The 22,206-nt window shown below is 40.3% G+C and overlaps 4 protein-coding genes across 4 annotated transcripts; all 4 read left to right on the forward strand.

The window, feature by feature from the left end:
* The first annotated feature begins 1,389 nt into the window (after nt 1-1,389).
* Nucleotides 1,390-4,391, forward strand: LOC102716410 (outer envelope pore protein 16, chloroplastic). Its single transcript, XM_006653902.2, has 6 exons — nt 1,390-1,590; nt 1,675-1,726; nt 2,482-2,513; nt 3,005-3,038; nt 3,114-3,181; nt 4,100-4,391. Exons 1-6 carry the CDS (start codon nt 1,477-1,479, stop codon nt 4,238-4,240), a joined length of 441 nt encoding a protein of 146 aa, XP_006653965.1. The 5' UTR covers nt 1,390-1,476; the 3' UTR covers nt 4,241-4,391.
* A 3,340-nt stretch (nt 4,392-7,731) lies between these two features.
* On the forward strand, nt 7,732-8,530 carry LOC102716687 (metallothionein-like protein 2C). The gene is made up of 3 exons (XM_015837396.2): nt 7,732-7,890; nt 8,003-8,080; nt 8,160-8,530. Exons 1-3 carry the CDS (start codon nt 7,826-7,828, stop codon nt 8,272-8,274), a joined length of 258 nt encoding a protein of 85 aa, XP_015692882.2. The 5' UTR covers nt 7,732-7,825; the 3' UTR covers nt 8,275-8,530.
* A 4,199-nt stretch (nt 8,531-12,729) lies between these two features.
* LOC102711435 (putative protein phosphatase 2C 46) lies at nt 12,730-15,543 on the forward strand. Its single transcript, XM_006654846.3, has 4 exons — nt 12,730-13,974; nt 14,059-14,172; nt 14,560-14,824; nt 15,259-15,543. Exons 1-4 carry the CDS (start codon nt 12,730-12,732, stop codon nt 15,372-15,374), a joined length of 1,740 nt encoding a protein of 579 aa, XP_006654909.3. The 3' UTR covers nt 15,375-15,543.
* Nucleotides 15,544-16,078: 535 nt separating this feature from the next.
* Nucleotides 16,079-21,569, forward strand: LOC102711703 (pectin acetylesterase 5-like). Its single transcript, XM_040524117.1, has 12 exons — nt 16,079-16,372; nt 16,475-16,557; nt 17,312-17,441; nt 17,947-18,026; nt 18,109-18,198; nt 18,883-19,007; nt 19,802-19,862; nt 19,943-19,993; nt 20,108-20,185; nt 20,269-20,374; nt 20,462-20,607; nt 21,138-21,569. The coding sequence occupies exons 1-12, from the start codon at nt 16,144-16,146 to the stop codon at nt 21,261-21,263; spliced, it is 1,305 nt and encodes a 434-aa protein (XP_040380051.1). The 5' UTR covers nt 16,079-16,143; the 3' UTR covers nt 21,264-21,569.
* The last annotated feature ends 637 nt before the right edge of the window (nt 21,570-22,206 follow it).

The raw sequence follows: 22,206 nt of genomic DNA on the forward strand, positions 1-22,206 counted from the left end.
AAAAAAAAAGCCAACACAGCAAATACGATATGTTCACCAGCCTCTATTTTATTTAGATAGCTAAGGATATATGTAATGGTAGAGTCTAATATTTTTTGGGCAAACACGTTTATTTAGAGAAAACTTTCTCCGTCCCATAAACTTTTGTTTTGTTGATTTTGTGTTCAACGTTGGACTATTTATCTTATTTGAAAAATTTGTAGAGAAACTTAAAAATTAGTCACGCATAAAGTGTAAAAATAAAAATATTAATCACAAACAAATTTAAATAAGACAAAGAGCCAAATATCATATCTAACAACTAAAAAAAAACTTATTTTGGATGAAGGAAGTAACTTTTAGAACAGTTGTAACAACAAACGCTCTAACCATTAATCCATAAAATTAAATATTTATTATTATTATTATTTTCCCTTTTTCCACCCTCCTCATGTAACCTAGTTCCATTTTACAATGCTAAGAATAGCTGTTGAGCCGTTGTTAACTGTGACTACAGTGCTTGATTATCATTTCTTATCTCTTCCGTATTTACATTCTAGTTCTTATCTACACCTACGTTTAGAAACACCTCATTACCCTTAAAAAAACACCTCATTACCATGCACACGACGCTTTTAGTTACTATTTTCTCTGTTTCATATTATAAAAAATTATAGGTTTGTTTACGATCATCAATGTATATGTAGGATCTAATTTTTTATATGTATCTAGATTCATTAGCACATATAAATACAAGTAATATAAAAAATATTTTATAATTTAAAACAAAGGAAATATTACTTTTTCTCGATCTCATTCTTTTTCGTCAAGAGAGAAAAAAAAGTACTAGCAAGAGGGAAAAAGTGGAAGATACAGAAAGTACGGTATACGTTAGCAACCTCCGTCCGTCCGTTGGTATACTTGTATATTTCTTGTACGCATAATGATGACCTTTTTTTTATAGCTGTATACTAGTCGTATTCTGGACATGTACATACTAGAGACGGTATTTGTGCCTGTCCTGGCCTGCTTTGCTTCCTCTTCCCAGGGAAAAAAAAGAAGAAGAAAGCAAAAAAGAGAAAGTCTAGAAGCAGTTCAACTTGGCCAGTTCATTGGCCGACCATTGGATTTAAATCCGAGAGCTAAAATTCATTTTGACGATGATGTACTATATCTTTGTCACCGTAGCTCAAAATAAATCTGAACCGCTTATCAGGAACGAAATTGGACGGACGGTGCAGTCCGCGTTGGCGCTGCACCTGCACGTGACCCCAGATTCTAGAAGGATGGTTCCGCACCGTCCATTCATGGAGGTTTGCATTGGCGTGACTGACGCGTGGGCCACCACTTGGGATTGGCTTTCGTGCCTTGTCAGCCACTGCCATCGCTGCGGCCTACGAGTACCTCCTCGTCTTCCTCCTCCTCTCGCCACCACCACTGCACACTGGAGACAGGAGAACTTGAGAGGAGGGACGGAGTGATTCCGCCAAAGAAGAAATGCCTCGCGGTGGGTTCTCGGGGTCCATCAGCTCGCCCAAGATCGACGTCGCCATCGACATGGGCAACCCCTTCCTCAACCGCACCGTCGACGGCTTCCTCAAGATCGGCGCGGTCTGCATTCATTCATTCTCTTCTCTTCTTCTTTTCTTTTTCCTTAATCACATGATCCCTAATCCGAATCGAATCGCATTGCAGGTCGGTGCGTGCAAGGTCGCCGCCGAGGAGACATTCGACTGCCTCCACAGAGGTCCATCTCTTCTTCCTCCCCGTTCTTCCACTATTCTAGTGTGTAAAGTTTTCGTTTTTGAGAACAAGGTTGGCTGCCTCACACCAACGAAGGCCGCGTTCGGCAGTAACGTTACTGATCCAGATTGTCAATTTTTTTTAAGTGCACGCTTTATAAACCGCTAAAATGTATTTTTTTAAAATTTTTTCAATAGTGAAGCTGCTTTAAAATATCATATTAATCTATTTTTAAATTTTTTATGATTAATTAATCATGTACTAATTTATTATTATATTTTTCGTGTAGATAACTTTATCTCAAAACTAACGCGGCTGAGGTGATTAAGTAAATACATAACTGCAGCATCAGCATGCATCCCAAAGTCGAGCATATTCTAGTAGGATGCGAAATGTAAAGTGGGTTTCAGTTTCTGGGCCAGATTGAAGGATGCTTGTAGTAAAATGCTGATTTAGCCTGACCAGTTGACAATCTGTCTTCATTCACTGTCGACTGAAAGATCCATCCCGATTTTTTATATTTGGTTTTTTTTGTTGATTGAGCTAGGCCTAGGCTCACTTGACATTGACAAATCAGCTTTACTTTGTTCATAGCAAAAAAAAAAAGAAGAAGAAAATCAATTACCTTTGTGTACTGTAGAAAGATTCTGCTAGCATAATGCATACTTGAGAATAAAATGGTAGAATATGTGCTCTTCAGTTCCTGCTTTATATATATGTGCCACGTTGGGTCATAAAGTTCTTTTGTTTGCTTTCCAGGGGATGTTTCAAAGCACAGGCTTGAGCATATGGTAAGCATTTTCCATGCAGAATGTTCCGCATGTTTTTTCATTTTATGAATCTATTTTTAAGGCCTAGCACCATGTTATCGACCACAGTACATTTTTATGCACGTTTTCTCATCTTTGCATCTATCTGCAAGTGGATCCAATAAAAATCTTCTTTTTTTTAGGAAATGAATTCTCCAAATTACAGTACAAAGTGCCTGAATGTTTTTAGAGTAGATATATGTAAGGTACTAACAAATAGGGATAGGGATTCCATTGAATTACCTGCAAAGTGGAGAATTATTTGGCACATGCTATTTTTTTAGTATCAATCCAGTGTGTTGTCATCTAAGAATTTGATATGCAGTGGTTGAGGCGGAAAATTTTAACCAAGACTCTGCTGCACTTTTGCACTGTGCCTGAAGATTTCATCTTGAAATCTAATTGCTTCACTCATTGGTATTAAGGTTCCATCTAAGGTTTACTAATATCCTCTCTGATGAATGCTTTTGCAGCTGAAGAAAATGTGCAAGGAGGGTGCATATTGGGGTATATTTTTACGAACTTGAACGAAGTGGCATTTAATTATTTGAGTATCCGACATGTTTCTCTGACAATACACAGGTACTATTGCTGGAGTGTATGTGGGCATGGAGTATGGAGTGGAGAGGATACGTGGTCGCCATGATTGGGTACTTCCTCCATTTCTTTTTACTTGTCACCGTTGATTAATCTTTAAATTCTACGAAACACTTATGTAACATATCAAAGTATGTTGTGTGATTATATAACCATACAACTTTCACCGAAGAATTTAATGGTTAAAATTTGAATAGTACCGGTCAACATAACAAGTATTTTGAAACAAAAGTAGCACTAAATATCTAAGAATGGATCTTTCACAGTCGATTGAATCTTAGTTGAAAGGAAAATAAATCTGCCTTACCTTGAAAATATTGTCAGCCCACTTCAAACGTGGCTGCTCCTGTCACATATGGAACAAGATCCTCTAACTTAAGTCACAGTGGATGACATGTGGGCCTATGGATGGTGGGGCCCATATGTCAGCCACCCACGTCCTTCCGACTTAAAGTAAGAGGAATTGTGTCCGTCACGTATAAGTACTGAATTTTTACATTGACAAGGACTGCACTAAATATCACTTTGACCAGCAATTGCTATACTAATATATTTTAAAAGGTTATAACATTATAATAATCTAACTTTTTCGATGAATTTAGCCACATCATTTTCATATGCAAAATATTCATAAAAATATCACTAAACAAAGTTACGGTAGTTTAAAGTGAAACTTTTTTTCCTGGAGTAGACATTATTTAAGTGCCATATTGTTACTATAGTCTGCGAAACAATATTACTGTATATTAGAGCTTAGGAAAACGACTTCTTGTTGTACTACATTAGGAAATTTACGCACATAAACTCACCACCATGGCTGATTCTGTAGCTAGCCGTTTCCTTGGATAGTTTGGTTTTGGGTCAATCTTTAGAGCACTTTGTGAACTTCAGTTTATTACTCTCAATCATTTATGCCTGGTGCTATTTGATCTTGATGCCTTAATTTTCTTTCCCTTCTGTGACACTTGCAGAAGAATGCGATGATTGGAGGTGCCTTAAGTGGTGCTCTGATCTCTGCTGCCAGCAACAACCACAGAGAGAAGATCATCAAGGATGCCATCACCGGAGGCGCTGTCGCAACGGCTGTTGAGTTCATCAACTACCTCACTTAGCTCTGTAACTGCATCTTGCAGTGCTGTTTGTTGGACAACCAGAATAAGAGCTTCTTCACTGAAGCCATGTTCAGTTAAATAAGAAGTTAGTACCTTGTTCAGTCCCGTTTTGTTCCCTGCGCTTGTGATTTCAGTGCTTATTCGGAGTAATCATTTCCCTGATTTCTTGGCTTGCGTTCGTCAGTGTGACCGTATGATGATTTTTTTCAAGTTTTGAGAGAAAAAAAAAACATATTTGCAAGTTGCAGCAACTGGTTGAAGCTTTTATGCAATGATTACTTGATGATATTGGCCCTTGATGACAAGGAAGAAGTCTGAATTTCACCCCAAGTTGCCCTTACTAGAAATAAGATGGTAATGATAAGGGATTTGTCTTGAACTGACATCAGGTGTTTTGGCATATTCTGATTTAGGGTGGTTGCATAGTTACTCATCTCTATTTCTCCCATTTTTTAAAGATTTTTTTCACTATAACCTTGGTTCACTAGCTGAGCTTAGAAGCTTATCCGTTTTAGAGTCAGTTTTTAATTGGGTGTTGTGTTGCTAGAAAATTAGGTATGACATACACATGACAAACAACAAAGCTCTTAATTAGGTGGTTGTACAGTGCATTGGATTGGAGTAAATAATCTTCAGGCTGGATGTAAAAAAAAACTTTGCAGACATACTACAGGAAGACTGAAACCGACAAAAGATATTATTCGTCCTCATCGGTTTACTGCAGTCCAATACTCTCAATCAATATATCGGTGATTCTGAACTGTTGATTTGCCTCAATTTTTTTTCCTAAAACTGTTGAAAATCACTCCAGTTTTCACGTGATGCTGCAGTGCCAATAATTGGTGCAGCACACTGTAGTAGTCGTCTATACCCCCAATGATATTTGTTTCGTCTGTTGCAGGTAAGAATAACTCGATTAATTGTTCGTCCGTGAGCGGTCGTTTTCGTTATCTGACTGCACGTACGAACTCGCTGCATCGATCGATCAAACTTGATGCTGTTTTGATTCGAGAGGTAACCGGCCAAATGACAGCGATTTGTGCACAGCCAGCCCTATCTCGATCGACCAATCGCCTCGTATATATATCGCACAAGATACCGATTAAGACAGATGCTAATCGAGTCTCTCTGATGCCAAGTAAACACAGCTTTACTCGTCAGGTTAACTCGACACAGCTACAGCCTGCAATTAATCACTCTGCTAAAAACACAACTAGTAATAACATTTTGTTGCATCACAAATACTATCAGGAAAAAAAATCAGGAGACAACATGTCAGCTGAGACGTTTCGTCAGTAAACCGTTGAACTTGATCTGACTGCAGGCTCTCTGAAACTGTTCATCGGTCGAGCCAACCAGCTCTCTCATTGCGATTGGGAATCAACACTGCACGGTTAAATAGTTTTATTGTTCTTTTTTTTTTGTGAGGAAAGGAAGTCACCGGTTTCATGATTAAGCTGAGGTGGAGATGTCTATTTTTTTTTCAACCACGGTGGTGTAGTGCTATACTCACTCCGGTTTAAAATAAATTGACATAGTATTGATATGTATAATAAGTTGCTACATTTTATAACGGAGAGGGTATATAGAGTATGTTTCGCTACGAGGACTAGTCTACCGTCCGCTAGCTATAGAGTCCAAAACATCATCCAAAAGCGCTACGATGATCATTACATGCTTTGTTATAAGGCTCCCAGGGTGAAATTGTGTATTACAGCCGAAAAATAATTTATGGGTAAACTTTTATATACATATTATAAAAACAAAAATTATAAAAAAAACTATAAGGAGAAAATCGTAAAATTAACATAAAAGGTAAAATTTAAAATTTAATAGTATATAAACAGAGGCGAAACAATAGGAGCCTGCTAATCCACTTATTTCTTTAAACTTTGGTAGTACTATCCTTTTTGATCTAGAGTAATTTCAGTTAGCTTTGTGATGATCATTGTTATTGTGACGTTTTTAACTCTGCAGATAAAAGTGGTAGCTAATGGATTATAGCATTATTTGTCGCTAGCACTTTTATACTCTACAGTGTTAAAAACGCACGAAGTCATAACCATTACCTTCATCTTTCGTGCTCATTAGAACGCCTATAGGCTATAAATTAGCTAGGTAGTTTGGTAGAAAGTAATTTATTACTCCTTTTTATCAAAAATCGATCATCATATAAGGACATGTATAACAGTATAGATAACTATTGTCTATTTGATATATGCAGACAACTAAACAATTATATAATAGCTTGTCTGCTTGGCTGTATGTATAAGTTTTTCCCTAGAAAATATTGCATGCAGATTAGAAGTACGTGTCCAAGCAGTAGACGAACAAAGAGAGAGCGTAAGTTTTTCTTGAGTTAATGATGCCACGTAGGATGATCAACATTAACTGTATATATATAGATAACCATTGTCTCACTGTTAGCCCTAAGATGTAGGTACAAAGACCAAGAATCCATTTAATCAGCGTTAAAAGGTTAGAGAGTCACGTATCCTAAGTTGCATGCTCACATGCAAAACCAAAATTTGAAAATCATACCAAAGCCAAAGCCGAATGGATGGATGCATTTAAACATTTAATATGCGTGTGAACCGAAGAGTTATTTGCATTCCAACTAACTCTGTTCCCTTATATAATGATCAATTTAAGATTCCTCTTTTCCTTTTATATGATAATTAATTTGGAATAGAAAAAAATACGTCTCAAGTTGCGCATAAGTACATGGGTTTTACCCATGGCATATTACTCAAGTTATCACCCCCAAGAGTTTTATTGACCAAATTAAGTTGATATTATAGAAAATAAAAATAATTAATCATATATAGGTACCACTTATATATGATAGGTAAGAAACTTATAGATCTAACATTAATTTTACATGTAATTTTATATATTATAACAGAACAAAAAATAATTGTTCGGAAGCGTAAGTTCATGAAACTCTATAATCACAATACCTGTAATTAAACGTAAGAATTTTGCGAAATTTGGTCCACTAGTACGTATTTGTGGTTTACGAAATTTATTTCAAAATACAAGAGATTTCGATTTGCAGCTCAGAAAGATCAAGGCAGAGAGAAAAGAATGAAAAAGAAATTGATGAAGGCCTTCATTAGCTTTTTCTTTCAAAACATGTAACGATATATTTGTAAATAAAAAAATAGTTTATAAATATAATTTTGTATACGTATTTTTAATCAATATAAATGTAATTAAAGTCTGAAAAATAATTTTAATAAAAAAACTCTATAATCAATTTTAAATTTAAGTTTAATCCCGTAGCTGCGAACAAGAGCGAAAAAACTGGGCGGATGGAATTGATTGGTGAGTAGGGAGTTGCATGCACGCATACGTGTCTATCCATATTCCTTGTCCCAACGCAGTAGCAATGGCGACAAGGTGGTGGTCCCTTGAGCGATCACCGCCACTCTTTCCGGCCACGGCCACAGCCACGGCCACCGCCTATTTATAGCCGCCCTCCTCCTCGCCATCAGTTCATCACAAGCAAGCAATCTACAGGCCAGCAGCTAGCAAACCTCTTAATTAATTCGCTCGCCGTCGTTCGAGAGGAAGAAGAAGAAGATGTCTTGCTGCAGCGGTAACTGCGGCTGTGGCTCCGGCTGCCAGTGCGGCAACGGCTGCGGCGGGTAACTTAATTAAAACCTGCACTCAACATCATCGGTCGAGATAATTCATATGCTCATATATGTACACATGATCGATCGAACGCATCGACTGATCAACCTGCATATATTGCAGATGCAAGATGTTCCCTGATGTGGAGGCCACTGCCACCACCAAGACGGCCTTCGTCCTGGCCGCTGCCTCCAACAAGGCGTACGTTCATCTCTCCATCAAACTGTTCGTCGATCGATCTGTCGTTCATTTGAATCAGCAATGGATGTGTAATATGCAGGAGCTCCGGAGGGTTGGAGATGGCGGCGGAGAGCGGCGAGAACGGCGGCTGCGGCTGCAGCACCTGCAAGTGCGGCACCACCTGCAGCGGCTGCACCTGCTGCTCCTGCAACTGAAGAACTTGCCATGCCATGGATCCTACCCTACTACTTACTACTAAGTTCATGCTTGCTAGGTCGTTGTTCAGAGCTTGCTTGCTTGCTCTGACGCACGCCTAAATAAAATCGTCGTCTGCGTGTGTTCTTGCGTGTCATGTAGTAGCTTGGATCATCGATCGATCTCGTCATGATGATGTCCCTGCTCCATCTCCTCATGCATGCCTGCCTTCATGGCTTTCTAATATATGTATCTCTGCTGCTTCCTTCCAAACTCGATCTCTTCCTGCCTACCTTTAATTTGGTTTGAGCAAAGTGGTGTTGTTCTTCATTATACAGGCAGAAAAATCTGCACAGTATCAGTTACAACAGAGGCTGCATCAGCTGAAAGTAAGACCTGAATAACCAGGACCAGTAATTAACACTGACAACTAAATGCCCAAACTGAAATGAAAGATAATGATTATGCTTCTTTTTCGAAGGGAAAAATGGTAACTGTTGAAAACTCTGCTGCAGAGTAAACTGTCTAGAAACTAAAACAGAGGATGCATGCATCGGCTGAAAGAAAGAGCTGAAAATGTAAGCAGAAGAGGTAACCCAGATAACTAATGTCCAAACTGAAAGGAAATGGTCGTGTCTCTGATCTGATCATCATGAGTAAAATACTACTATCAAACACTACTCCTTGGCTTTGGCTGTACGTTGTCTGAATATTTCAGTACCAGGATTCAGGAACGCTGAAATCAGAGCAGAGAAAAATACAAAATACTGGCACAGTAGCACTGTAAGCAAGCAGGGGCCCTGGAATTCATCATGACGGAGAGTACTCCCTCCGCCCCCATAAAAAAATATGATTAGTATTTTTGTTGTTATTACATCATACTTCATACATGAAATTTTTTAGATTTTTTATAAATCTTTTAAATAAGAATCCACGGATACGGTTAAACTGGGACACTCCTTAGCACCAGCAGTACAGCAACACCAGTGTGATTGAGTGTGTGATGAACTGATGACTAAGCAGTGGTCAGGCTCAGGCAGGTAGGCAGGCTAGAGATGGAGAAGGACATGGGCAGGGCCTGCACTACTCAAGCTGAATGAGACGTCTCTCGCAGTGCCGGCCCAGCCCATCACATGGTCATGCTTCTGGCAGCATTGCATACTCTATGATCACAAAACACCCCCAATATCTTGCAACTTTTACATGTCTATTTCACTCCATCCATTATGTTTTGGGTGGTCAAAGAATCTTCGTCTTAATTAGTACAGTATTTGTTGTGCATACAAAGCATCTGTTTTTAATGCCTGCCGTGTTTCTTTGAGAAAAAAAAAGGAAGATGAATGAATGTTCCCTAAGTTTTAGGGAGGTATGTAGACAGCAAACATTTGGTTGTTCATATTTTGGCCCAGTTAACCTTTTTAAAATCCTGAGACGCTGTCACAGTTAACCATGAGACAAGACAAGATGATCGATGGACGAAGCTGGAAGAGCAGAACGAAAGAAAAGCAGCATAAAGAAGGGAAGGAAGAGACAGGTGATGCTCATTCAGTCCAATCCTGTCTAGGAATCCATGTCCATTGATGAACACCTTTGAGCATCCAGTTCTCTCACCCCACCGCGAAAATAACCGCACCTACAGGTGCCGTTTAATGGTAGAGGAAATGAGTACATAGGACTGTAAAAGAAAAAAATAGCTCGTGAGCTGCTCGGATTGACTCGTCTTATACTCGATTCGAGCCCTTAACTAACTGAGTCTGAGCCTAAGCTCACGATCTTTATCAAGTCGAGCTTGAGCTTCTCTCACGAGCCTATCTTTTTTATTTAAAGAGACAGTAGATTAAGTATAAATTAATCTACTTTTCTTTCACTGTATTTGATATTATTGACTTAAAATTATTGTTTTTACCATAAATTATCATTAAAATATTCTTCGTGTATTCGAGCCGAGTCTACAGAAGAACTCGAAGGTTCAAAAGACTCGATTGAGCTAAGCTTGTTGACAACCCTAGGTATGAGTCCTTCAGCACCTCTCTTGTACACAAGATAAGTAGACACTTCTGTTAGAAAATAAGTGTTTGGACACCATCAGTATATAGGCATATAATTAAAGAACAAAAATAGTACAAACAGTATTTTGTTTCTAAAAGCTAAACAAGTTCAAGGAAAAAAAAATCCTGGCATATATAATTCTCTCTTCCGAACAGAGAGTATTTTCTATAGAAAACATAATATTAATTCTCTAGAGAAGAGAAGATTAATTGAATTACAAAAGTAATGTACGGCAAGACTAATAGCACCATACATAGCCCAAAATGCCAAAATTTATACACATAGGTTAACTCCTTTGGACAAAACGAGTACAAATACTTTATAAAACATAGTCACACCCATAAAACTCCATGCACCCTGATTATGCTCTATAGCTACAGATGATTTCACAAACAATTAACAATTATGCACTTGTATGTAATCTATATTAAGCTGCAAAAACTAGTGTATGGATCATGGATCAAATCAAAGAAGATCACAAAACCTTGGCTATTAAGATTCACCGATGCCTACAGAAGAGAACAAAAGAATCACAAATGCCAAATCGGGTATGACTTGCAAGAAACAGCCAGTAACAATATAGTATGTATGCATCATCCATTAGATGAATAAAATAAATCACACTCAGAAATTCAATCCTGTTTATGAAAGTACTAGGATCTACAACTAATAATAACTCCAATCCAAACTCGACGTCATAGGAAATAATTAACATTATTGCAACTGGCAATATATATATGTATGTGATGCATGTTGCAAGCTGAGATCCTTGGGATATTCGCCTTCTTCGATGCTATTATCTCATATATAGTACATATATTTTCATTGTATACACAGCTGCACATACATACATATATAAAAACTAAATACACATTGTATAATTAAGGAGAAAAAAAAGAAACCACTTGCTATATATGCAGTATTATTTTATGTGTGCAAGTAGCTAGCAACTTAACCAATATAGAACTCCAACCTGGGTGTCTCTTGCGTTGACTTGGATCCATCTCCCATCCAATTAATCATCACAACCCAGCTGCTTAATTAATTAATTTGTTTTAGAGTTCACCGTCGTTACTACTGGTCAATGGATTAATCGATCAGTAATAAGCTAGCAAGCTCTCTCTAGATGCATGGACTGTGTTTGATTGGCTATACTCTAATCGAAGTCTTGAGCCTAGCTTCTTCGATCCGTGCATGGATTAGAAAGTCAGATGATGATGATGATGCATTTACAAATGTCGGCATGGCGTAGCTGCAAGGCAACCTTAAACAACATTATACATGACGACATGCATTTGCTCTCTTTTGATCCCAATGACTGAGATGTAAAGTCCGATTATGACCTGACGTACTTCCGTTGATTTATCAACTCTCCATTGATTGTACAGAGTCAAAATTAATACACTGTATATATATATATATATATATATATATATATATATATATATATATATATAAAAACTAAATCAATGTAAAAATACACGACCAATATATATATAACAACTTGCTAAGCATGGCGGCTCAACTGGTTAGATTAATTTCTAGAGGTGAAATCTATCCGCTAATTTTCGGCTACCGAGCTAGCGTTTTTTGTAAGACAGATTAATTACTGCAAGAACTGAGAAGCTAGTAACCGTGTGATATTATATTGTAAACACACACTTGTAACACCTATACATTACCAGCATGCATACACAGACACATGGAGGACACCATATTTTTACTAGCTTGCAGAGTAATTTTAAAAACATTTTAATTTTTTCTACTTCTGAGTTCAATTCAAGCTTGTTTATTAACGGAGGAAAGTAGTAGCAGTAGTAGTGTTTGCTCGATCAGTAAGACTGTGAAGTAGTTGATCAAGTGATCAGATTGTAAGTACTTGGAATTACAAGCTAGCTAGCTATCGATGTCAATGGGGTTTGACCTGCACACAGTTCAATTCGATCGTTGATGATACAAATTTGCATTTCGCATATATATGTGAGACTTATATATTTAACAATCAATGGATCAATTTCATTTCAACACTAGCTAGCCAGGGAGGCCGGCGTTACGACACGTCGTGATTAAAAATTAATGAAACCGTCCTGCTAATCAACTGATTATTAATTAATTATACTCTCGTCGAAACAAAGTCAACTCCATGATGCCTATAGAAAGAAACTAGAAGAAGAAGAAAACTTTGAGGATGCAGCTATATAATATAATATATAGTAATATATAAGCAAAGAAAGAAAGAAATATTACTCATATATTGGTAGATCCTTGCAAGGTCAACTCCATAAACAAAGCATCGAGGCAATGGCGATGTCAACGCCCCTCCCTCGCCGCGCCCATTTTTTTGCCTTCCTTCTCCCGCCGCCGGCCGCTCGATCGATGCGCATCCAGATCCGGCGACGCCGTACGTCTCCTCGATCGTCCTCGTCATGGGCAACAGCCTGGCGACGCCGTGCTTCGCTGATGGCGGCGCCGGCCGCGGTCACCACGGCGGCGCTGGTGGCGACGCCGTTGCGGCTGACGACGACGCCATCGGTCACATTCTGTGCCACGAGGGCCCGGCCTTCGCCTGCGCCATCCATGGCGTCTTGCTCCCGTCGAACCAGGCGACGGTGGGGTCAACGGGCGGCGCCGGCGCTTCCATTCTCAACGACGGCGCCCAGTCCTTCTCCGGCTCGTCGTCGTTTGACAGCTCCAACTCCTTCTCGTTCCGGACGCTCCAGTCGCGCCAGTACTCCGGCCCGCTGGATTACTGCACGTCGCCGTCGCCGTCGACTTCCGGCACGTCGTCGTCGAGGCAGCTCGGCCCGCGCACCGACAAGCAGATCCTCGACGACATCGAAGCCAACCGGCAACGCCGCCGGTGTCAGGGGTCCAAGAGGCCCCCGCTCCTCGGCCGCCTCCGCAAGTTCGTCGCGTCGCTGCTGCGCGCCGGGCCGTGCGGCTTCCCCGAGCAGGAGGATCCAGGCGCCGTGACCAACGGCCGCGAGGCTCGCCGCGTGATGAGGAACGGCGACGAGAGCATGCGGAACGGCGAGGCGACGGCGGACGACGGCGGCGCGGAGAGGGTGCAGTGGGCGCGCGGCAAGGCCGGGGAGGACAGGGTGCACGTGGTGCTGTCGGAGGAGCACGGGTGGATGTTCGTCGGAATCTACGACGGCTTCAATGGCCCCGACGCCACCGACTACCTCGCCGACAACCTGTACACGGCCATGTGCCGCGAGCTGAGCGGCGTGCTCTCGGAGGAGGAGCCCGACCTCCCGGAGCAGCAGCCGGCGCCGACGGGCCCGCGGTGCAACGGCGGCGCGGCAGCGCGACACCGAGAGGTGCTCGACGCGATGGCGCGCGCGCTGCGGCGGACGGAGGAAGGGTACTTCGCGGAGGCGGAGGCGCGCGCGGCGGAGTGCCCGGAGCTGGCGATGATGGGCTCGTGCGTCCTTGTCGTGCTGATGAAGGGCGCCGACGTGTACGCCATGAACGTCGGCGACAGCCGCGCCGTGCTGGCGCACCAGGCCGAGCCGGACCTGTCCCACGTGGTGCTGCCGCGGGGCCACCACGACGCCGGCGACCTCGCCGGCGTGAAGGAGGCGATCAAGCGGCAGTTCGACGCGTGCGAGATGGGCGAGCTCGCGGCGCTGCCGCTCACCATGGATCACAGCACCAACGTCTACAAGGTAATGATCGACGAACGATCACCATTGATTGCTGCTGCATAATTGCATTGGTTGTGATGCATCGATCGAATTGGTGAATCGAAGGAGGTGAGAAGGATCAGAAGCGAGCACCCGGATGATCCAGGCTGCATCACCAATGGAAGGGTCAAGGGTTCTTTGAAGGTGACAAGAGCCTTTGGAGCTGGCTACCTAAAAGAGGTCTGCACTAGCCACCTAATTACTCTCTCAATCTTGTTCTGACATCACATAATTAATCCTTTAGTAGTGACTATCAAGCTACACTTGGCCTAAGTAGAGAATAATTCATTAGCCTCTAATGACTAGTAGCATAATACAGTTTTGAGATTACTTTTTGATTGAGCTTTGTTGTTGCGCCACCAAACAATGGGTTTTCTACATACACTTTACCATTTCCACTAAAGTGATTGTTGGTACCCTTCACTTTACAATGATTGATGACTAGCATTTCCTTACCTTTACCCCCTTCTGATCACCTTAAGAGCTTCTTTGAAATGCAAGAATTTTATGAAATCGAACATTTTATATAAAATTCCTGGAATTCAAATTAATTATTTGATATTGCAGCCTCGGTGGAATAGAGCTTTGCTAGAAGTATTCCGAGTGGACTATGTTGGCAACTCGCCATACATCTCCTGTCGTCCTTACATTCGGCACCACCGTCTTGGACCACAAGATAAGTTCTTGATACTGTCCTCCGATGGTCTCTACGAGTACTTCACCAATGAGGAGGTGGTGGCACAAGTAGAGGCCTTCACAACTAGATACCCTGATGAAGACCCTGCCAAGTACCTTAGCCACCAGATCCTCCTCCGTGCCGCCAATCAAGCTGGTGAGTTTTACTCTTGTGTTGCTATTTACTTGGTAATGTTGTCGATCTTTGTTACTCCTTCCGTTTTATAATATATGACTTTCTAGTCTTGTCTATATTCATGTGCATGTTAATGAATCTAGGCACATTTACAAATGATATATACGGATCAATGGATAAATCTAAACAATGCTAAAATATCTTATAATATGAAACGGAGGGGTAGTACCTATCAAATTATTTAAAAATTTACTATAGCGATCTATAGTTTTAGTTGCATAGACTTGATTTTCTGGTTACCAGTATCATTTTAGTTGCATTCCAATCAAGTGGGGGCTAAAAGAACAACTCTTTCTTTCTATCTATCATAATATAGTAAAGAAGAAGAGGTAATTGTTTACTTATGGAGTCATGGTTATGACTGATTTTTAATTTTTGATGGATCATACATGTAGGGATGGGATTCCATGAGTTGCTAGAGATTCAGCAGGGAGATCGGCGACAGTACCATGACGATGTGTCCATCATCATCATCTCCTTGGAGGGCAAGATTTGGAGGTCATCAGAATGAACTAATCCTGACCATACTGATTAATTTCTACCATCAATATTGTGTATTGGTAGCATACATGATGGAATCCACAAATGTACAGAATGTTCAATCAATTAAGAGGGTAGGAGCACATGGAGATTTTCCTCTTTGTGAGTCATGAATCGATCTCTCGAAGCAATGAGCAAGTTTTGGCGGCATTTTATTTCACATTTTAATTTTGGGTTCCCGTTGAGTTTTATATGAAGGGATTTTTTAGATAACGGAATTTATTCTGACATTTTCTTTTTAAAATGCCACAACCGATTATTACATAGGCTGAACGAATGCGAATTATAAATCACAACCATTAATAAAGTGATATTTTATATTTTAGGATTTATGTTTCGAATTCTTTGTATACAAGATTAATACAAAATTCTTACCCGTTCTAGAAATACAAAAATAAAAGAGCCCTTCCTTTACATAGAAAAAGCAAGCAAAAAGTATGAGAATAAACAGAAGTGTAAAAAGCAGAAAGAGCAGTTTTTGCATAAGCAAAAGCTGTGTTCATGTAACCATAACCGTTGTGGCTGAAATGAATTATTAATGTATGCGAGTCTAATTTTGAAACTAATTCATCTAAAAAGGTTTGAATTGGAATTGCTCAAGAACAACAGAGAAAAAAAATAATGAAAAGAGTATCCACTAGTACTGTAATAAGTAAGTGTGTACCTATCAGAGTATATAAAACCTGACAAATTGAGAGGAGGAGGCGGCGGCGATCAATTTCAGATCGGATTCGGATTCCATGGCGTCGCCCGCGACGTCCTCCGCCTCCGCGCCGGCGAGCCACCAACTGCGCCTCTGGTGGCGCCGCCGCGGCCGTGGCGGCGCCGTCGGGGCCACCTTCTCCGTCGCGCTCCTCGCCGCCGCGCTGCTCCTCGCGCTCTCCTACTACGCCTCCTCCCCGCCTACCGCCTCCTCCTCCGCCCTCGTTGGCCTCACCCTCGTCCGCCGCGCCAAGGAGAAGGGCGCCGGTGAGTGCTCCTCACCTCGGCCTCGATTTCGCTGTGCTAACACCACCGGGCGCGCCTTCGGTTGCTTCACTACAGCTGACAGTTTTGGGTGTGGTTTTGCAGTGTGCTTGGATGGGAGCCCGTCCGGGTACCATCTGCAGAGAGGCTCCGGCACTGGATCTCGGAGCTGGCTCCTCCACTTGGAGGTCAGCAACTGTTCTTTTAGATCTTATATTCTACCGATTTAGATGCATAACCTTGAATAATTAGCTTACTTTGGAGGACAATGCATGCTTACCGATTTTATGATTTAGGCACCGGAGTCATTGCACTTGCCAAGTAAATACTCTCTCGGTATTTTAATAGATAACGTCGATGATTTTTTGGCACACCTTTGACCATTCCTCTTATCCAAAATGCTCATGTAAATATCATTTTTTTGTGGCGATTGGATTTATTACTAAATGTATTATAATTATAACTTACATGTTCGCATATTTGCGTAACATTTTTAAATAAGACGAATGGTTAAATCTGTGCCAGAAATTCAACGAAGTCATTTATTATAATGTGGAGAGAGTAATACGCAACTGCTCAAGTTGTATCTGTCATGGCCTGTGACCTCTGAACACTCAAATTAGGATAGCTTGCACACATTTTAGGTATAATTTAGCTTTTACTGATTCACTGTTGAAGAATAAAGTCCCTTCAATGGTTTTTGAAAAAAAAGAAAGAAAAACTATGTTTGGAGGATATCAGCATATAGCAATGAGCTGGTAAGAAGAATGGCATAGCTAGATTATTCATGAAACATAATGTTGTGATATCTAGAGGACTTATTGTTACCAGTTTCTCCTAATGGATACTAGCTAGTCTGTGCAGTTTTCTCTTGTTTGAATTAGTCTTTGCCATTCTTGCTTACCTTTGACTTTATAAATTATCATGTTCCATGATCTTCAGGGTGGAGGTTGGTGTCGGAATTTGAGGTCCTGTGCTTCACGTCAGAAATCGGTGTTGGGATCATCGCGGTACATGGAACACCAAATTGAGTTTGCTGGGATCTTGAGTAATGACAGATTTCAGAACCCAGGTAGCTACAGTTTCTCTTTATACTAGCTGTTTGCAGTTCACTTCTTTTATTAATAATGTGCTCATGCATTCAAATTGCTGTATTGCTTCATTAGTGCACTGTGTACATTGGTTGTACCTGCTGGCAAAATGATCATGTCCAACGAACTAAAAAGTTATGTTGTTGCCACTGTTTCTTACTGCAGTGTTTCTTGCAGCATCAGCATCAATTCCTTGTTTAGACTTTGGACATTTCTTGAATTTTTATTCTCCACCTTAACCTATCTGATCACATTTCACTAATCGTTTCTGGCATAAATAATATATTTCACCCTCCATATATACCTAGAAGTACGTGCATCTATGTTTTATCACGTGTTAAAAAAGCGGCATCCGTCTAGAATTTAGATAGCGTGAGATCAGGATCAATTCTTAACTACAGGAATAAAGTCCTTAATCCTTTTGGGAATAATATTTTCGAACTCCTAAATGTTGGGATTTTCATTTAGCTTGTCTTCCATGTGCAGATTTTTATAACTGGAATAGAGTTAAGATAAGGTATTGTGATGGTGCATCATTTTCTGGAGACGTCAAGGATGAACTGCAGGTATGATTTGCCTATATTTCCAATATATGCTTTTAGTAACTCAATATTTATTCTGATATCCAGGTATTGTTAATCTCTGCAGAATGGCACAAAATTCTTTTTCAGGGGCCAGCGTATCTGGGAAGCAGTAATGGGCGAACTTCTGCTAAAGGGACTCAGCCATGCTAAGCAGGTAATTCCTGGCAAGCACAACGCTGTTCTTTTTTTTTTCAAGCGTAGGCATGATTCAACTGTATGAATCAAACAACCACCTTAATTTTATAATTTTTCCCTCCATGAATATATGTGTTTTTAGTTGAGGCTAAATGGATAAACATATGGAAGGTTACATCATAAGAACAGAATGGGTGGGATCTCTTCACCATTGTAATAAAGTACTAGCATATTGCCCATGCACCGCAATGAGATTTTAATTAGAGAAAATCGTTATTAACCTGTTATTATAATCATTTTCTGTATATACCATCTCTTAGTTGCTGCATATATTTGTTACTAACGTTTTGGGCCATTTGGCCGCACCCTCCTTTTTCCTTCCCACAAAAAGTTGAGAGTTTGGAGGGGGGGGGGGGGGGGTTACATGTCCCTCTAGTCCTACGGTGTCATTTTTTTTCCTTTCCAGAAAATGGGAGTTAGTGGTGGGGTGGTGGCAGGTTCATCACTTACCGCCACCACTACTCTTTTTTAAAAGAGTATAGATAACTGTCATGGTCTTTACTGTATGGTTTTCTTACCACGTTATGTATTCACATGCTTACAAAATGACGGTATATCTTGATCTAATACATTATGCTATTTTCCATACTAGAAATTTGACTGTTGTACTGATGGTGTAATGCTGATATTTTCCAGCTTTCAGGCTTTTCTAACAGGATGCTCTGCTGGTGGGCTAGCCACTTTCATTCACTGTGATAATTTCCGTGCACTGCTACCAAGGGATTCTAGGGTTAAATGTCTTGCGGATGGTGGCTTTTTCCTTGATGTGTATGTCTCCAGATCACCTTTGCTTGTGCCTTGTGTTTTTTTTTTTTTTGGTTTTCATTTGCATGCATGCATGAAGTACTTGCTAGCTGTTAGACATTCTGTGTCAATCTAAGTATTTGCAGCTGCAGGCACAGAGAGTAACTACTACTAGTAGAAGGCCTCAAACATCTAAAACTATTTGCGCGTATGAACATTGAAAATCTTGGGCTGACATGTATATATAGTGGAACTTGTCCAAAGATATATGTTATTATTCTTACTCTGGTGTCTTGTTATAAAAACATCCCTGGACCAACCAGCAGTTGTGCATATGCATTTGTTCTGACTTTTCACATAAGTTTTGGGCTCCATCGTTTCGCAGTTGCAACTACTTATAAGCCAAAATTTGAATTTTAGAACTTAATTTTGAACTTGATTTTGTGGTTTTTTTTATTATGTTTTCTTTTACACATTTCACTTTTGAGTCGCCATGGACACGTTTATAAAAGTTTTACCTGCAAATTATTTTTCGTTTGCAAAAACGTGTTTTCGCTTATTCCTCCAAAAAGCAAAACGATGGGAGCCTTTGTTTGCATTTCCTCTATGGCATCACCTAAGGTCACTGGTTCATTTCAAGTCATTAATTTAATCATCAGCAACAAACATGTTGCAAATATTCAATATCTCATCTTCCTTGAGGCATCAAACCTTTTGTGCCAATTTTCAAACCCCCCAAAAGCAGATAGATAATGGAAAATAGTACTGCACTACCTTCAGCTTCTATCTAGCTCATCATGTTGTTTTCTCCATTACAGAGAGGACATTTCCAGGAAAAGGACCTTGCGGGCATTCTACAGTGATGTTGTCCGTCTTCAGGTCTCTTTCCTTCCTTCCTCCCTCCTCCAAAGTTATCCATTTCCAATATTCAAATGTCTTTGTCGAATGTTGTTTTTCAGGATCTGGGGGGAAAATTTTCACATTGCAGTCAAAACATGGATCTTGGCCAGGTTAGTCGCTAATTTCCTGGCAATGCAATCATTTGGCATGCATTTACATCAGTAATCTTGCAATCCCTGATCTTATGTCATGCTAAAACCCTGGCCCTTAACTTTTTGTTCCAGTGTTTCTTTCCTAGTGAAGTTGTAAAGGATATCATCACCCCAGTATTTGTTCTTAATACAGCATATGATGCCTGGCAGGTATCTTCAGCTCTGCCACTAGAGTTTTCCAGTGTAATGTTAAAAATATTGGCACCAAATATTCTTAAAATTTCCCATGTCAGGTGCAACATGTGTTGGCTCCAGAAGCATCTGATCCACAACATTCATGGCTAGAATGCAAGCTGGATATCAGAAAGTGTGATTCTGATCAACTTGAAATTCTCCAAGGTTGAGTCACCTTGAATCTTAAATAATTACCTTATCTGGCTTTCAGGATTTGTAGTAATGTTTTGCTATGCCAAACTAATTGTGCAGGTTTAAGGAAAGAATTGCATGATGCTATAAGCGAACTTAAGCACAAAAGGAACTGGGGATTTTTTATTGACTCATGCTTTGTACACTGTCAGTCATTGAACTCGTTGACCTGGCATTCTCCATCTTCTCCTAGAGTCAACAACAAGGTAATGCTTTCATCCCCTAAAGAGAACAAAAAAGGGAAAAAAAATGTGTTCTGTGGAAGGAACATTGTGTCATGCCAAATCGACAGTTAATAGGTTAACCTGTGTTGACAGCTATCCTTCGCAAATTTATGGTGACCGTCAGCTGACTTAATACTTATTTTGCAATGATGATGTTCTTGATATTATTGAAGGGTCTAAACCATTCGATATATAAAAAAGGGTAGCATGCGAATCACAAGATAAGAGGGACTCCATAAATAGTTTTTCAAGGACTCCTGAAGCAGTCAGCCGTGCTACTGCTGTACACGAGTACATCGTCTAAGCCCCATAAAGAATATTTAATGTAACCTCATAGGGCATCCTTCATCTGTTGTAGATTGCATGTATTCATTACGCACTACCTTAGATTTGTTTAATTGCCTGCATGTAATACTTACTGAACTAACTATGAACATGAAGATGCCAGTATTTCCCAAATCTTGGTTTTCTTCAATATTATGCTAGTGGTCTAACGCTAAATCTGCAAACAGACCATTGCAGATGCGGTTGGAGATTGGTTCTTTGACAGGAGAGAGGTGAAAGAAATAGATTGTGAATATCCCTGCAATCCAACTTGCCACAACTTGGTTTTTTCCAGGCCTTTCAAGGGACGATGAAGTTCTAAACAGGTTTCTCCTTTTGCCATGATATTGTAAAACCAGGAAATTATATATGAATCATCAGTCATCATGTAATCTTCAGACTTGTTCGGGTTTTTGGCACCCAACATCATACCTTACTCTAGAAGCGAACTGTGAGATAGTTAGACTGCCTGAGTTTGGGCGCAATTATGTAAGCATGGAATTACAGTGTATTTGAAAGCAGAATCCTATGTACTGTACAACTTGTTTTCTATAAAAAAATGAAGTGTATTCTTATACTGTTATGGAATTTCTTAAGCATATATGGTCAATCTACCATACCATAATGTGCATCCTGAACCATCAAACAGCTAAGATCTTCCAACTTTTCGCTCCGACTAATGCTATAATTTCTAGTTCCCGAAAGCAAAAAGGTTGTTTTCTTTTAATTTTTTTTAAAGTAATCATATATAAATGAGAATTGCATGAATGTGCCTGGTGCGGAAAATTGTGAAACCAGGGCCCTATCAAAATATGGATGTTCGACAGGGCACCGATCGAATGCCCGAGCATCGATGGGACCCATTCGACAAGGCCCACACCTGCCATGAGTAAGAGGCATATCATACCTTCCATCCTTGTTCTAATAATATATGACATACTATGGTTGAGTAGATGCATGATGTGCCATTTATGTTACAGCTGCAATTTAACTGACAAAGATGTGTCGTATGAGACAGATGGGCATCTACTAACCTGTCATTATCTGTTAAGCAGTGGGATTACTGATCGTTTCCATTACAGGGACGGCCACGCACCCTGAGAAAGAGAAGCAAGCTACGAAAACGAAAGCAGCCAGCCAAGAGTCGTCGTCGACGATGATGCCGCGTTAGGTTCGCTCCTCACCAGTTGTTTTCTCTCTTTCTTTCCCTCCATTTCTGGCCCAGCCAGCATGAGCACCATTAATACAATTTTTTTT

The sequence above is a fragment of the Oryza brachyantha genome, chromosome 5 (genome assembly GCF_000231095.2).
Source record: "Oryza brachyantha chromosome 5, ObraRS2, whole genome shotgun sequence".
Lineage (NCBI taxonomy): Eukaryota > Viridiplantae > Streptophyta > Magnoliopsida > Poales > Poaceae > Oryza > Oryza brachyantha.